General features: G+C 44.9%; 1 protein-coding gene across 1 annotated transcript; it reads left to right on the top strand.

Moving 5' to 3' along the window:
- Positions 1-364: 364 nt before the first annotated feature.
- On the top strand, positions 365-14,667 carry LOC112119898 (coiled-coil domain-containing protein 38; the record flags this gene model as incomplete). The annotated part of the gene is made up of 6 exons (XM_026646189.2): positions 365-659; positions 1,587-1,654; positions 7,045-7,208; positions 7,305-7,385; positions 13,266-13,534; positions 14,542-14,667. Coding segments are annotated over exons 1-6 (889 nt in total), but the record flags the coding sequence as incomplete, so codon positions are not given.
- Between the last annotated feature and the right edge of the window lie 3,007 nt (positions 14,668-17,674).

A 17,674-nucleotide genomic window follows, 5' to 3' on the forward strand; every position in this document is an offset into this window, starting at 1 on the left:
TATATCTAATACAACTATATGTGTATGAATAGTCATAGACACTCCGTTCTTCTGAACTGTTTCAGCAAATGGAAAGAGTGCTTATATATTCAGGGCCATTACTGTGTACAAGCTAAGGGCCAGATTCTACCACCCTTACTCACACTGAGTATCTTACTCTACCTGTATTGTAGTCCCATTAAGACCAATGGGACTACAACCCAGACTAAGGCCACAGGCCTGCAGACTTACACATGTGCTAGACTTTACCACCATGAGTGGTTCCATTGAAATCAATGGAGCAACTCATAGTAGTAAAGTTAAACATATGCATAAATCTTTACAGGACTTGGTAATAAATGGAATATGGGTGGCAGAGTAGGGCCCTGAGTTATTATTTATACAGTGCTGTAGATGTATGGTATTTTACAGAAAGGTAAGTCCCTACCCGAAGAGCTCATAGTGTCATTAATAAACACACTTATCTGAAAATCTGTAAATGCAGGATAGAATAGCTCAACAGAATTTGAAGGTCCATGAAAAGAGCACATTTTCATCACGAGCAAAGTCTCGAGACTCTGTGAAAAAGATGGACTCAGTCATTGAAAGAGAGACCCGGGCTACAATAGATAAAGGGTATATTACTTCTGGTCCCAACTGGGCTCTTACTTTTGCAAAATGTGAGTACGCTCTTTTAGCTTATATTTTGTTATACACATGTCAGAGTTGCTTACCTTGACATTGATTTTCATCTATCATACAACTAAATCTGTCATTTAGGACCAGATTCTGTAACTGGATCCCTGTAACTGGACCCCTGCACCTGCATAGAACACCATTGATTTCAGTGGAGCTCCATATAGATAAAGGGATTTGGTTGCAGGATCTGACTGTTTTTTTGAAGAGAGTGCAAATGTTTGCATCCCCATCTCACCACCACGACAGTCTGTTACTAATACAGTGGTGCCCAAACTTCCCCCCCCTTACCAGTAATGGAATCTGTTTGTGTCCCCACCCCCGTTCCATTTCTGCACAGTCCTGGCTTCCTCAGCAGAGGAGCTTGGACTGAAGGCAGATCTGGGGGCTGAACTGGGGATGAGGGAGGAGCTGGGGCTAGAGGCGGAGCTGGCCTGGGGGCAGAGAGGGAATGAGGGCAGAGCTGGGCTGGGGGCGGAGCAGGGGGCAGAGTGGAGCTGGGCTGAGGGCAGAGCAGGGCTGGGTGGCACTCCCTCCCCATCCCCTTTGGGAGCTGACCTGGGCCCCGCCACATCCCCCCCTCCAATGTTCCTCTGTGCCCCTTGGGGGGGCATGCCCCACAGTTTGGGGACCACTGTACTAAGAATTAGTCTGCTGCAAAAAGCTGTTCCTTTATGTAATGTGCTGTTTTCAAAATTAGAGCGTTGGGAAGTCTAGTCAATTCTTTGAAACTAATCCCAGTAAGACTTCTTTTGATGTCATTTTTTGCTTATCAAACTAAATAAGATATAAACATGTACTGTAAATCTTTGAATGCAAATGTAATTTATGGGATCTTGTATCATGGAATTTGAACGAATAATAGTAACATCATCAGATTAATTTTAACAACATTTAAATTTTCTTAAAAGGTTGCCAAAGTGACAAACAATCTTTAACAGATTATATCAAGGAACAGAAGGAGTTGTTTCTGCTGCAGGTACCCTAAAATGTTGTTGTTCTTAAGGCTGGTGTTTTCTGAAAAATGTAGTTATAAAAGCTCACTAAGTGAAATAAAAATAGTGCAAGTAACTAGATTAGAATATTTCTGTTTATCTCTAAAGTCTGAATTTTTGTGATGGTAAGAGGCACCTTGACTTGAGGTTCCACACTAGTCTGCATGTCTAACCCTGCAAACACAGTAAGGGTATGTCTACACTACGAAATTAGGTTGATTTTATAAAGTCGATTTTTAGAAATCAATTTTATACAGTCGATTGTGTATGTCCACACTAAGCGCATTAAGTCGGCGGAGTGCGTCCACACTACCATGGCTAGCATTGACTTACGGAGCGGTGCACTGTGGGTAGCTATCCCACAGTTCCCGCAGTCTCTGCCGCCCATTGGAATTCTGGGTTAAGCTCCCAATGCCTGATGGGGCAAAAACATTGTCATGGGTGGTTTTGGGTACATGTCGTCAGTCTCCCCTCCTTCCGTGAAAGCAACGGCAGACAATCATTTCGCGCTTTTTTTCCACGCAGATGCCATACCATGGCAAGCGTGCAGCCCACTCAGCTCAGCTCACCGACATCGCCGCTGTTGTGTCCTGGGAGCTGCTGACAGCAGACAGTGCAGTAGGTCTGCAAACCATATCATACACCACTTCCGCTGCAACTCTGCTCTGCTGCTATTGCCTCGATAGTGAATTTCTCCATGTTGTCTGTCATGGGCTCCCGGGTACGTGTGTTCTACCTCGGGAAATGTGCATGGTGCTAACCGTCGTCCTCCACCGCTTCCGCTGCAACTCTGCTCTCCTGCAGACGCCATACCACGGCAAGCATGGAGCCCACTCAGCTCACCGCTGCTGCTGTGAGCATTGTAAACACCTCACGCATTATCCTGCAGTATGTGCAGAACCTGCAAAAGCAGGCGAGGAGGCGACAACAGCGCGATCACGATAGTGATGAGGACATGAACACAGACTTCTCTCAAAGCATGGGCCCTGGCAATTTGGACATCATGGTAGTAATGGGGCAGGTTCATGCCGTGGAACGCCGATTCTGGCCCCGGGAAACAAGCACAGACTGGTGGGACTGCATAGTGTTGCAGGTCTGGGATGATTCCTAGTGGCTGCGAAAATGTTGCATGCGTAAGGGCACTTTCATGGAACTTTGTGACTTGCTTTTCCCTGCCCTGAAGCGCAAGAATACCAAGATGAGAGCAGCCCACACAGTTGAGAAGCGAGTGGCGATAGCCCTCTGGAAGCTTGCAATGCCAGACAGCTACCGGTCAGTCAGGAATCAATTAGGAGTGGGTAAATCTACTGTGGGGGCTGCTGTGATCCAAGTAGCCAACGCAATCACTGAGCTGCTGCTATCAAGGGTAGTGACTCTGGGAAATGTGCAGGTCATAGTGGATGGCTTTGCTGCAATAGGATTTCCTAACTGTGGTGGGGTGATAGACGGAACGCATATCCCTATCTTGGGACCAGACCACCTTGGCAGCCAGTACGTGAACCGGACGGGGTACTTTTCAGTGGTGCTGCAAGCACTGGTGGATCACAAGGGACGTTTCACCAACATCAACGTGGGATGGCCGGGAAAGGTGCATGACGCTCGCATCTTCAGGAACTCTGGTCTGTTTGAACAGCTGCAGGAAGGAACTTACTTCCCAGACCAGAAAATTACCATTGGGGATGTTTAAATGCCTATAGCTATCCTTGGGGACCCAGCCTACCCCTTAATGCCATGGCTCATGAAGCCATACACAGGCACCCTGGACAGTAGTAAGGAGCAGTTCAACTATAGGCGGAGCAAGTGCAGAATGGTGGTAGAATGTGCATTTGGACGTTTAAAAGCTCACTGGCGCAGTTTACTGACTAGGTTAGACCTCAGCGAAACCAATATTCCCATTGTTATTGCTGCTTGCTGTGTGCTCCACAATATCTGTGAGAGTAAGGGGGAGATGTTTATGGCGGGGTGGGAGGTTGAGGCAAATCGCTTGGCGGCCGATTACGCGCAGCCAGACACCTGGGTGATTAGAAGAGCACAGTTGGGCACCCTGCGCATCAGAGAAGCTTTGAAAACCAGTTTCATGACTGGCCAGGCTACGGTGTGACAGTTCTGTTTGTTTCTCCTTGATGAAAACCCTCCCCCTTGGTTGACTATACTTCCCTGTAAGCCAGCCGACCTCTCCCCTTTGATCACCAGTTTCAGAGGCAATAAAGGCATTATTGTTTCCAAATCATGCATTCTTTATTAATTCATCACACAAATAGGGGGAAAACTCGCAAGGTAGCCCAGGAGGGGTGGATGAGGAGGGAAGCACCAGGTTGGATGGTGAATGAGGGGAGGAGGGAAGGACAAGGCCACACTGCACTTCAAAACTTATTGAATTCCAGCCTTCTGTTGCTTGGGCAATCCTCTGGGGTGGAGTGGCTGTGTGCCTATAGCCTCCTCTCCCTCCCCCCCGCATTCTTGGGCGTCTGGGTGAGGAGGCTATGGAACTTGGGGAGGAGGGCAGGCAGTTATACAGGGGCTGAAGCGGCAGTCTGTGCTCCTGCTGCCTTTCCTGCAGCTCCACCAGTCGCCTGAGCATGTCAGTTTGCTCCCCCATTAGCCTCAGCATTGCATCCTGCCTCCTCTCAGCGTGCTCCTCCCTCCTCTCATTGCGTTCATTTAACGCTTTCCTGGACTCTGCCATTGTTTGCCTCCACGCATTCTGCTGAGCTCTTTCAGTGCGGAAGGACTGCGTGAGCTCTGAGAACATCTCGTCGCGAGTGCGATTTTTTTGCCTTCTTATCTGCACTAGCCTCTGGGACGGAGAAGATAGGGGGAGCGTAGAAACATTTGCAGCTGCGGGAGGAAAAAAAGGGAGAGTAGTATTTAAAAAGATACATTTTAGAGAACAAAGGGAAGACTATTTCACACTGAATCAAGCGATTCACATTACATAGCACATGTGCTTTTGCTACAAGGTCGCATTTTGCCTCTTATATTGAGTGCCTGCCAGTTTGGTGTGAGACATCACACACGCTCAGCTGGGCAACAGAATTCGGCTTGCAGGCAGCCATGGTAAGGCAAAGGGTTTCGGCTTCTTCAACCTTCATAACATGTGGGAACAGTTTCAAACAGCAGCGCTCTCCTTTTCCATGCCAAGAAAAGCCCATTGGGTTGGCCATTTAAAAGGAGGGGCTGTGGTTTTAGGGTGAATATGCAGCACAATCCAACCCCCCCCCAATTCTCTGGGATGATCGCTACACACACACACACACACACACCCGTGTGGCTAGTATCAGGGAAGATCCCGGTCAGCCATGAACGGGCCTCCCCCCACCACATGGCTAACAGTGGGGATGATTTATTTTCAGCCAAAGGCAAACAGCCAAAGCCTGGGCCCATTCGCTGCAAGGTTTTGTTCTGCAATGATTCCAGACTACTTGCTACTGGCTCGGCGTGGTAAATTAATCATTAAACATGCTTGCTTTTAAGCCCTGTATTATATTTACAAAGTTACACTCACCAGAGGTTCCTTCTCCGGCTTCATGGTCCGGGAGCCCGCCTTGGGAGGGTTTGGAGAGTATTGGCTCCATGGTGATGAACAGCTCCTGGCTGCCGGGGAGAAGGGATTCTCCACTTGCCTGCTGTGCACTATCCTCAATCTTCTCCACCTCCTCATCTTCAAACTCCTTATCCCTGTTGCGTGAGACTCCCCTCTTGCAGGTGTCCACGGACAATGGTGGGGTAGCGGTAGGGGCCACCCCTAGAATTGCATGCAGCTCATCATAGAACCGGCATGTATGGGGCTCTGACTCGGTGCGACCGTTTGCATCCTTTGTTTTTTGGTAGGCTTGCCTCAGCTCCTTAGCTTTCACGCGGCACTGCTGTGTGTCCCTGTTGTAGCCTCTGTCCTACATGCCCTTGGAGATTTTGGCAAATATATTGGCTTTTTGTCTTTTGGATCGGAGTTCTGCCTGCACGGATTCTTCTCCCCATACAGCGATCAGATCCAGTACCTCCCGTTCGGTCCATGCTGGAGCTCTTTTGCGATTCTGGGACTCCATGGTCACCTGTGCTGATGAGCTCTGCATGGTCACCTGTGCTGATCAGCTTGCCACGCTGGCCAAACAGGAAATGAAATTCAAAAGTTCCCGGGGCATTTCCTGTCTACCTGGCCAGTGCATCTGAGTTGAGAGTGCTGTCCAGAGCGGTCACAATGGAGCATTCTAGGATAGCTCCCGGAGGCCAGTACCGTCGAATTGCATCCACACTACCCCAAATTCAACCCAGCAAGGTCGATTTTAGCGTTAAACCCCTCGCCGGGGAGGAGTACAGAAATAGATTTTAAGAGCCCTTTAAGTCGACAAAACAGGCTTGGTCGTGTGGACGGGTGCAGGGTTAAATCGACCCAACGCTGCTAAATTTGACCTAAACTTGTAGTGTAGACCAGGGCTGAGATTACTCAATGTCATCTAAGTCACTGGAACTACTTGTGTGAGTAAAACTAACTCACATATTTAAGTATTTAAAGGACTTGGCCCTGAATTTGGTAAAAAAGTTGAGTAAGGCTCACATTCATCATAATAAAAGTGTTTGGATGGGTTGCTTTTTTTCTACAATTACCAATTCAGTGACAAGTCAGACCTTACTTGGAAGTTTTGATATCGCTGGAGACAGAAATTCTCAGTATATCTGAAGAATATACATCACAGACGACAGTGCAGGGTTTTCCATACTATTAACTTTTAACTCTTTAACTCCAGCAGGGCTGCCCAGAGAGGGGGGGAGGCAAGTGGGGCAATTTGCCCCAGGCCCTGGGCCTCGCAGAGGCCCCCACGAGAATATAGTATTCTATAGTATTGCAACTTTTTTTTATGGAAGGGGCCCCCGAAATTGCTTTGCCCTAGGCCCCCTGAATCCTCTGGGCGGCCCTGAACTCCAGCAGGACTGCAGCTCTGCCCCCTGGGCTGGGGACCAGTACAGAGTCACTTTGCCAGCTCTGTACTGCCCGAGGAACTCCCTTACACTGAGGATAGTCCCCGGGGAAAGCTCTGTTACCTCTAAGGTCTCGTTCTGTTGCCAAAACAGCATAAAGGGGCCTTAGGACAACGGAGAATCAGGCTTGGTATATGTAGTGTGAGTGAAAAATGTAACTATCGGATTCTTGATTTTGTATTTCTTGACACTGTGTTTAAATCTGTAAACTTAGCATTGAAATAATATATTTTGGACTTTAATTCATGCTGTAGATCCTTGTCTGAATTAGGGCAGCTATTCCTATCTCTCTGAGCACATCTTGCTGAGTTTACTTTGCTCCCTGAAATGATGAAATACAAATGAATACATTTGGACATTATTTTGTACATAACATTTCCCCACTCTGTTTTGCTAGTACACAGTAAAAGTAAAAAAACAAACCATAAAGAAGCTGGAGAAATTAGCAATGCAAGCTGAGAAAGAGGCCAGCTCTGCCGAAGCAAAGCTAGAAGACGATACAATTGCATTTGAGGAATTTCTGAAAGAAAACGACCGAAGTTCTGCAGATGCACTTAAAATGTTAGAATCGCTATTACAGTTAATGTTTGTTTTAATTTTTGATCTACCAAAAACCGTACACCTACATCTCTGTAATATTTCCATGTTACTTTTTAGTGCAGCCCAAGAAACAAAATCTAAAATGGATATGGCAGCAGATGTAAAGTCTGCTATTAATGAACTCTTCGCTATTAAAAGGTGAGACTTTTATGTTGCAAATGTACTCCTCTTTTTATGGTAACAGTGGCACAGATTCTCCTCTTCTGAAGAATACTCTGGGGGGAATTAATCTTTGAGGTTCACCCACTGCCACATTGAGCTGTTCTGTAGGTGCACAGTTTGGGCCTGTCCCCCACACCCATTGATCCCCATGAAGTGAGTTAAGTGCAGCAGACAGTTTCACAGACCTAACTGTTTTACAGCAGTACAGAATATGATACTGTATCTTCATTTTGACAGATCAAACTCCTTTAAACCGATAACCAAAGATAGTAGTGGAGACAAGTGGGGAGCAGGGCAACTGCACCGTAGGCTTGCAAAGAGGAAGTAGGCAGTGTCAGGATTTGACCTGGTCAGGTTTGTGAGGAGTGATGGTGTTCCGTGCCACGCCAATGTCAGGTGCTGTTTTGCTAGATTGGATTTCTGTGTGTGTGTGAGTGTGTGTGTTGTGGTTTTTTTTAGTATTTTATTTGTGTGAACTGTGTATTTAGTAAAGAGTGTGTGTGTGTGCGTGCGCGCATATGTATAAGGATAATATTAGAGATTCTCTCAGCTTGGGACATGCACAAGTTTGAGGGTGGGGACATAGTGTTGCTAGCAAAGCTGTTAAGCTGGTAAAAAGGACAGTCTGCCCTGGATCTAGTTTGTGAATGTTTTCCGCTTACTATGTAAACTTTAGGTTTTAGTGTGAAAATTGTCTGAAGCAAAAACTGAGAATGGGTTCATAGTTCTTTTTAATAATGGCTGGCATCCAGGTAGCTCACCAGAGTTGAGATCTGTACACAGAATAATGTATGGGGATTTAGTTACTGTTAAATAACCCATCATTAACATAATACCATTCACTTTTGTGGAGTTACAGTAGGGATGAATTTGTCCCTCAGTGCTTCATTTTAAATCAGTCAAAATATTAGTCATTTTGTATAGCTGACTGATAAAAGCTGGAAGACAAAACCACGTGTCAAAATACTTCAGTATAATTTAGTTTTATATAGTTCTTCATTTCACATTGTAAAGCTTTTTGAGAGAACTTTACAAGAAGAGAGGCATCTGAGGATTCCACTCCCCAGGAAGCTGAACCTTCATGGGATGATAAAGGGGAAAGTGAGAAATCCATTCTCATGTTAAAAATGGCTCCTGTTTACCGAGTAAAGGCCCAAGTGGTCCTAGTTTGTCTTTACACTACTCACTTGGGTGCAGACTCCCAGGGATCTCAGTCAAGCTACTTCCACAGTGAGGTATTTTTAGCCAGACCTCTCTTTGGTTGTGTGGTCCCCACGCCAGGATGAATAGCATATTACTTCCTCCCTGTAAACAGCCAGCGGTAACACCATGCATGCATAACAAAAATTTAAAAATACAACCAGGAAATCTCATTCATTGATGTGGACAAATTTACGTTTCTGATGTGAGGGGAAAGAGGAAAAATGTTTGTATTGTACCCAGTACAGTGGGTCCCTGAACTGTAGATGCTACTGTAATACAAATATAATGACAATCACAAAGTTCTGGTAATCTCAGCTATACTAGAGTTTCTCCAGGATGGTTGGTTGGAGTCGTACAACTAAGCACCATAGAAACATGAGTACTGGCCATGGTGGCATTCTGTAGGGAGGCACATTGGCTTCTCCATTTAGGTATTATCAGATGCCAAGATTAATCAGAATGACAGGTTTGACAAGCCAAGGGCTGGCCTTTCTAGTCACCATTACCACAGAAAAGCAGATTTTTGAATTGGTTCCTCTGTATGAAAACCACACTGCTGTTGTTGAGGAAAAGGATATTCTTATACAGTGGTGGGTGACCTGCGGTCCATCAGGGTAATCCACTGGCGGGCCGCAAGACTGTTTGTTTACGCTGACCATACGCAGGCATGGCCGCCCGCAGCTCCCAGTGGCTGTGGTTTGCCGTTTCTGGCAAATGAGAGTTGGGGGAAGTGGCATGGGCTGCAGGGATGTGCTGGCCATCGCTTCCCGCAGCTCCCATTGGCCGGGAACGGTCAACCATGGCCACTGGGAGCTGCAGGCGGCCATGCCTGCGTACGGTCAGCATAAACAAACAATCTTGCAGCCCACCATCAGATTACCCTGACGGTCTGGTGCGGCCGACAGGTTGCCCACTACTGTTCTTATAGCTCCAGAAATCTTTCTGGTCAAGATAAATTTCTCTTTCCACAATTCCTTGGTCATAGTTCTTCTATCGTTTTGCTCTAACATTTAGCACTCCTTTGGGAAGTTGTGCCATATAATATGTGGAGATATACCTATCTCATAGAACTGGAAGGGACCCCAAAAGGTCATCAAGTCCAGCCCCCTGCCTTCACTAGCAGGACCAAGTACTGATTTTGCCCCAGATCCCTAAGTGGGTTTAGTAGGCCAATGCTCAAACCACTGAGCTATCCCTCCCTCCTTGTAGTGCTCTAAAGATATATCTCAAGCATATATAGAGTACACATGCCACTTGTACCCTGTTCATCTCATTCTATGCAAAATGCCAAGACCTTCAGACAGCACCAGATTAAGGCATAAACTAACTAAGCTACAGCTTAGGGCCTCGCAATGTGAGGGGCCTCTAAAAAAGAAAAAACTGATTCCATTTCAAGTTTTATCAAAATTGGTTGATAAATAAAGGATATATGGGAAAAGAAGATTCTCTCTAAATATAGACATTTTCATTCAAATATGACAAAATATACACATCTGACTACACAAATACCCTTACCCTATCCTACCCTTACCCTTCACTAATTGTTCATTTGACAGGCAGGAGGCCAGGGCTGAGAAAAAATGATAATTGCACTTGTAAAATTAGTATTTCTACAAGTAAGTCTGCTATCAGCCTCTTAAGGCAGGGTTTTCTTGGTCAGCTGCTACTGGTAAAATTCTGACCGTGCCTTCATAACTTTTTAAAATAAATAAATAATCTAACTGCCGATAAAATCAGGAAAAATGTGAGGTCAGAGATGGCAGTGTCATGAAGAGCAATCCTGCCAAGCTCATACTGATATGGGACTCATCCTAGCAGTGACATCATATATAGCGTCTCCCTTGCCTGGTAATAGCCGGAAGGCTGCCATCTTTTGTTTATGGTACAGCACGCTCAGTCTTGTAGTGCCTTCGCTCCTGTTTTTTCAATCTTCCCTCATAGGTCATGTTTTCTAGACCTTTAATCATTTTTGTTGCTCTTCTCTGGACTCTCTCCAATTTGTCGACATCATTCCTGAAATGTGGCGCTTAGAACTGGACACACTACTCCAGTTGAGGCCTAATCAGCGCAGAGTAGAGCAGAAGAATTACTTCTCATGTCTTGCTTACAACACTCCTGCTAATACATCCAAGAAGGATGTTTGCTTTTTTTGCAACAGTGTTACACTGTTGACTCATATTTAGCTTGTGGTCCACTATGACCCCCAGATCGCTTTCCGCAGTACTCCTTCCTAGGCAGTCATTTCCCAAGTCCCAAGCTGGCAGGGAAAGCAGGGGCAGAAGTAGTCTTGGCACATCAGTTGGCAGCCCCAAGGGGGTTTCTGTGATCCAACCCGTCACAATCCTATCCTCCAAAGCACTTGCAACCCCTCCCAGCTTGGTATCGTCCGCAGACTTTAGAAGTGTACTCTGCATGCCATTATCTAAATCATTGATGAAGATATTGAATAGAACCAGACCCAGAGCTGATCCCTGTGGTACCCCACTTGTTATGCCCTTCCAGCATGACTGAATCACTGATAACTACTCTCTAGGAACGGTTTTCCAACCAGTTTTGCACCCACCTTATAGTAGCTCCATCTAGGTTGCATTTCCCTGGTTTGTTTATGATAAGGTCAGGCAAGACAGTATCAAAAGATTTACTAAAGTCAAGATATACCACATCTACTGCTTTCCCCCATCCACAAAGTTTGTTATCCTGTCAAAGAAAGCTATCAGGTTGGTTTGACACGATTTGTTTTTGACGAATCCATGCTGACTGTTACTTATCATCTTATTATCTTCTAGATGTTTGCAAATTGATTGCTTAATTATTTACTCCATTATCTTTCCAGGTACAGAAGTTAAACTGATTGGTCTGTAATTCCCCGAGTTGTCCTTATTTCCCTTTTTATAGATTGGCACTATATTTGCCCTTTTCCAGTCTTCTGGAATCTCTCCTGTCTTCTATGACTTTTCAAATATAATCGCTTAATGGCTCAGATATCTCCTCAGTCAGTTCCTTGAGTATTCTAGGATGCATTTTATCAGGCCCTGGTGATTTGAAGACATCTAATTTGTCCAAGTAATTTTTAACTTGTTCATTCCCTATTTTAGCCTCTTCTGATCCTACCTCATTTTCATTGCCATTCACTACGTTAGATGTCCAATCACCACCAACTTTCTTGATGAAAACCGAAACAAATAAGTCATTAAGCACCTCTGCCATTTCCACATTTTCTGATATTATTTCCCCGCCCTCATTGAGTAACAGGCCTATCCTGTCCTTGGTCTTCCTCTTGCTTCTAATGTATTTGTAGAATGTTTTCTTGTTACCCTTTATGTCTCTAGCTAGTTTGATCTCGTTTTGTGCCTGGGCCTTTCTAATTTTGTCCCTACATACTTGTGTAATTTGTTTATATTCATCCTTTGTAATTTGACCTAGTTTCCACTTTTTGTAGGACTCTTTTTTGATTTTTAGATCACTGAAGATCTGGGTACGCCAGGGCGACCTCTTGCCATACTTCCTATCTTTTCTATACAGTGGGATAGTTTTCTCTTGTGCCCTTAATAATGTCTCTTTAAAAAGCTGCCAACTGTCTTCTGTTGTTTTTCCCCTTAGACTTGCTTCCCATGGGATCTTACCTACCAACTCCCTGAGTGTGCTAAAGTCTGCCTTCTTGAAATCCATTGTCTTTATTTTGCTGTTCTCCCTCTGACCATTCCTTAGAATCATGAACTCTATCATTTTATGATCACTTTCACCCAAGCTGCCTTCGACTTTCAAATTCTCAACCAGTTCCTCCCTATTTGTCAATATCAAATCTAGAACAGCCTCTCCCCTAATAGCTCTCTCCACCTTCTGAAATAAAAAATTGTCTCCAATACATTCCAAAAACTTATTGGATAATCTGTGCCCTGCTCTGTTATTTTCCCAACAGATGTCTGGGTAGTTGAAGTCCCCCATCACCACCAAGTCCTGTGCGTTGGATGATTTTGTTAGTTGTTTAAAAAAAAAGCCTCATCCACCTCTTCTTCCTGGTTAGGTGGTCTGTAGTAGATCCCTACCATGACATCACCTTTGTTTTTTACCCCTTTTTTAATTTTATTGGGGTTAATCAGTATATCAGGAAGTTCTCTAAATACTAATAAATCAGTTGCTGGAGTGTTTCTTTTGCTCTGGAAGAACTCTTCTAATGGCTTGGTGGCCTGACCTGAAGGGTGGTGCTTAGTCCTGCAGTATCCAGCAACAACACTGGACCACTCCAAATTCCTTGGAGTGGGGGGACATTCCCCCATTAGGGATAAATGGGGAGAGAGATGGCTAGCAGAAAGAAAATGATCAGGTAAGAAATTTCTCATTCACTTTCCTGAGAGATCAGCAGAAATAACTTGTGTTTAGTGTTTCATTGAAAGGCTGTCAACAGTTCAACACACCTTTTTAATTCTGCACCATAGTATCTATAATAAGTATGAGCCCATATGCTGAGGAGGAACTTTGAAGTCACCTCCTGACCCAGATGTGAGAGGGTTTCTCAGTAACCGACATTTTGAAAAATGCCAGTATAATATGTGACTAAGATAATGTCATTTTAAGTTGATATAATTTACACTTTACATTTTTTTTTGTATATCTGCTTATATACTAACTGTATACTCTAATGTATTTTTGTAGTGAAATTGCAAATGCCGAATTCCTTCTCATGGAGAGTTTATATTATGAAGATTTTTTGATGAAACTTTCTCCTAAAGAATGGCAAGAAGAACAGAGAACAAAAAAGTTGAAAGCAAGAATAGACAAACAGAGAGAAAGAGAGATCATGCAGAGAGAGATGATTACATGTGCTTTCACTCCACACCAAGAAAAAGAAAGTGCACGCAAAGAGAAGATAAGTTCTTCAATTCCACGCCAACCACGCCATGGTTCTATTTTTTTAAAGCAAAGTATGTGTCTGAAAATATAAAGCACAATCTATATAAATGTGGTTAAGGCTGAAAATTTAAACACACACAAGTCAGGACTTTCAAAAATGAAGTGATCAGATGCTGATTCCATTTCAGCGTTGCCAACTCTCGTAATTTTACCACAAGTTTCCACAGATTGTATGAGAGCTCGGCTTTCAGTTTTTAAAAAAGTAAGTTTCTAGCCCTCATGGTTACAGAGAAAAGCTTGAAAAAAATGAAGCAAGTGCACCTTAAAGACTCAGAAACCAGAAGACAAATAACAAAACCCCCAAATTTATTACCTCTTTTTAAAAAAAGTAATGATTTTTAAGCCAGTCTCATGATTTTGGGGTCTTGACTCATGATTTTTTGAACATGTAGGGTTGACAATTCGGGGTAAATAATGTGGCTGACATAAGCCCCCATTAGTGAGTTGTGTCTTTTGAAGCCTGATGTTTAGGCTTGCTTTCTAAAGTGAATGTTTATTTTTTTCTAGATGCCTCACTTAGGCCTTGTTTACATTAAAAGTTTAATTAAAGGTTTATTTTTAAATTGATTTAGTTAAAGCAGTGCAAACTTCTGTGTGAATACTCAAATTAATTTAAACCTGTCTTGCATTGATGTAGCTTAATCTGTTAAGGAATCTTCTAAATCAGGTTTAAATCAGTATAAGAAGTGTCTACACAGGGGTTTGCACCAGTTAAGCTACATCAAATTAAAAACTGATTTTAGCTTAACTAGCGCAAGTTTCTTGTGCAGACAAGACCATACTATTAAAGGCCATTTCCCGTATTACTATTTGTTTTTCCCTGTAGCAGTTGGAAGAGCTTTCTTGCTTAAGCTGTACCTCAGATAAAAAGTTCCTTTACGTTATTCTTTATTTAGATCCCATTTTATTCTCCACTTGCTTTCACAGTAAATCAGAGCAGTAACTTTGTTGTTACTGTCAGTCAAGCCACATTTCTTTTAGTAAAGCTCTTCAGTTATAGTTCTGTTTATATCTTTAGATAGAATCTATACAGCAAGTACAGACAGGCGCTTCAGTTCCTTTGAGAAAAGTGCTGGACACAATAGGAAAGCATCAACTCTAAGTGAGAGTTGTCACCTGAGAACAGCGGTGCATGATAACAAAGGTATGAGGTCTATGCAGTAGGGTGGGGAAGGTATTCCTGTTCACTGATGGTAAAATTCACACAGTCATGGAGGGTTCATACAAGGTCCTCCCCTTAGGGTTGTGTCTGTGAGGAGCAGGGGCAGAGGGTGCATAGATGAAGCAGCCGGAGATGTGAGTGCACACTACAAAATTAAGTCAACCTAAGTTAAATTGATGTACAGCGATCGCAGTACTTACTGTGGTGCTTCCTGTCCACACTATGCCCCCTCTGTCAGTGGTGTGTGTCTTCACCAGAAATACTTCCACCAACTTAACGGTGTGGGGCACTGACAGCTGGAGTCCCCACCCCTGTCCTGGGGCGGGGAGGCTCCAGCTGTGAGCCTCATGTGGGGCTGATAGCTCAGACTGTCAGCCCCAGGGAGCATGGGGATGTCTCCAGCTTTGAGCCCTGCATGGGGTTGACAGCCAAAAACAGGCAAAGTAACACATTGTCTACACAGACACACTGTCACCCTGACTACCTCCACCTAAGGGCTACATTGCTTGCAAAGGTGGAGTTATGAGGTCAGTGTAGCGGGCGATTTACATTGGTGGGAGCAACGTCTACCTTACGTCTGACGACTGCTTTATGTCGACCTAACTCTGTAGTGTAGACCAGGCCTCAGTTTCAAATAGCCTGACACAAAAGAGCCTATTGGGGCAGGGCAGGTAAAGGACCACTAGATCGATGCTTATGCTGATCCAGTCTCACTGCACCCTTTCATAGGAGTTAGAAGGGGCTGTAGTCACTGTTCAGGGCCACAGGCTGGAAGAGTGGCCATAGAAATTACGCACTGTACCTCTGTTGCCTGGCTGCAGGTTTGGGTATGGATTCCATTCTTTCCCTTCCTGCTGCTGTTGCGGAATTCCCAACACAAAGCCTGACTGTTTAGACCAAATGCGGCCACCAGGTGCTTTTCATGCGGCCACAACAGCCTCCTGGGCAGTGGGGGGGAGGAGGAAAACATTGGCCCCTCACACTCCCTCCTTGTTGCTCCTCATTGCACCGCCCTGCACCGCCTCTGGAGAGAGGTGGGGCACAATGCTGCAGGAACAAGGTGAGTTCTTGACCCACATTGTGGGGAGGGGGTTTGGGTGGCAGGCTCCAGCGCCAGGACATCAGGAACCTGGCTATGCAGCCCCAGCCTCCGACCGCGGGGCAGCAGTTACTGACACACGCACACCCTGGCTCTGGCCTCCAGCTGCGGGGCTTCAGTCCTGCGCCTGGTTCCAGCTGCGCAGCAGTGGGCTCTGATCCCTGGCTCCAGCCATGCAGTTCCAGTCCCTGGCTCCAGGTTCTGGCCGCGGGTACTGAGCCCCGGCCCTGGCCGCAGTGCAGCAGACATCAGACTCTAGCCACGTGATAGTGGGGCTCATCACCAATCCCCATTGCCCCTGGCCCCCGCTGCCTCCCATGGCCCTGTATCCACCCCAGTACCCTGCTGCCTTCCTGGCTTCGCATCCATCCCCTCCATTGTCCCAGGCCCCCACTGCCTCTCCTGGCTCCACATCCATCCCACCATCGCCTCTGGCCCCTGCTGCCTCCCCTTCGCCCCCTCCCCCCCTCATCCAGAGCTTAATGGGTCCTGGGGCTTGCTGAGAAAGGTGATATTAACAAACATGCAAGTATCACTTTTCACAGTAGACTTACTAGCTATCTGTGAAAAGTGATACTTGTATGTTTGTTAATATCACTGATCACTTTTCATAGCCTCCCAGGTAGCTTAAGTGTGATGCGATATTAACAAATATACAAATATCACTTTTCACAGCAAGCCCCAGGACCCATTAAGCCCTGGATGGCGGGGCGGGGCGGGACAGCATTATTTTTATTATTGAGTCTGCCAAAAAAACCTACGAATATAAATTACAATGACTTGGATGTGAATTTATGCATTTTTAATTGTTTTTCCTAAAGTTAATTAAGTATTTTAGGAAAAATTGTCAGTACAGCCAGAGTTGGTGGCTCCGGTATGAGGCCACCAAAAAATTAGTTGTGAGAACCCCTGGCTTAGATTTTGGGAGGAGCAGGCAGGATGAATTTCACCATGAAAGAGCTGCAGAGAAAATATTGATCAATGCTGTAGTTTAAGTTCACTCGTTTAGTCATCTACCTGAGTGAAGGAAGTATGCATTCACTCCTGGGCTACTCTGACTTACTTATGTTTATGCCATCCAGAACATACAACTGCACCACAGCCTTCCATCCTTGATATACTCTTGCTGCAATCTTAGCTTCTTCCCATGTCAATCTGATAGCTTTCAATTCTGCTTCTGTTGTGCATTTCCATGTTATCCTGGTCTATTTCATCACCTCTTGCCCTAGGGGTGGGTGGGGGGGTTTCTTGTCCAACACCTATCTTGGATATGTTGTTCAGGTCATTCCTCCATTTATGTCCTAGCCATCTCCACTTTCGTTCTGTAATTTCCTGTCCTATCAGTTTCTGTTTTGTCCTCCTCCAGAGCTCTTTGTTTGTGGATTTGTCTAATGCAATTGTTTATGAAAACATGGGAGTTTAGATGATAAGGTCTTCACAAGTTTCGCAAGTTTCGGTGCCAGATAGTAAGACCGACTAAGTAGTGGTCTTAATTTGAAGTTTTGTTTGGAGGTCAAGATTTCTGCCCTCCAGATTGGTTTTATCATTATGAAGGCATGTCTGGCTTTCGCCATTCTGGCTGTAATGTCTTTGTCTGTTCAACCTGTTGCACTTACAGTGCCAAGTTATGTGACATATCCGACCTCTTCTGTGTCGGTCCCAGAAAGTGTTATTGGTGTTTTTTGTTGTGTGCTGATTCCCTTGGAACACGGATACCACCTACTACAGTACTTCAGGAGTTGGCTAGTTGAAGCTGCATTGTCAAGAATCAGGTAAAATTGAGTAACGTTTTACTTGCATGAAAGGATGATTAATAGTTATTTGTGCTTCTTGTTTCCATCATTAGCTCTCTGCTGGCATGGTCAAGTTCCAATCTGAGAAGTTGAACGG

Source organism: Terrapene carolina, unplaced genomic scaffold (genome assembly GCF_002925995.2).
Source record: "Terrapene carolina triunguis isolate 2854851 unplaced genomic scaffold, T_m_triunguis-2.0 Scaffold34368, whole genome shotgun sequence".
Lineage (NCBI taxonomy): Eukaryota > Metazoa > Chordata > Testudines > Emydidae > Terrapene > Terrapene triunguis.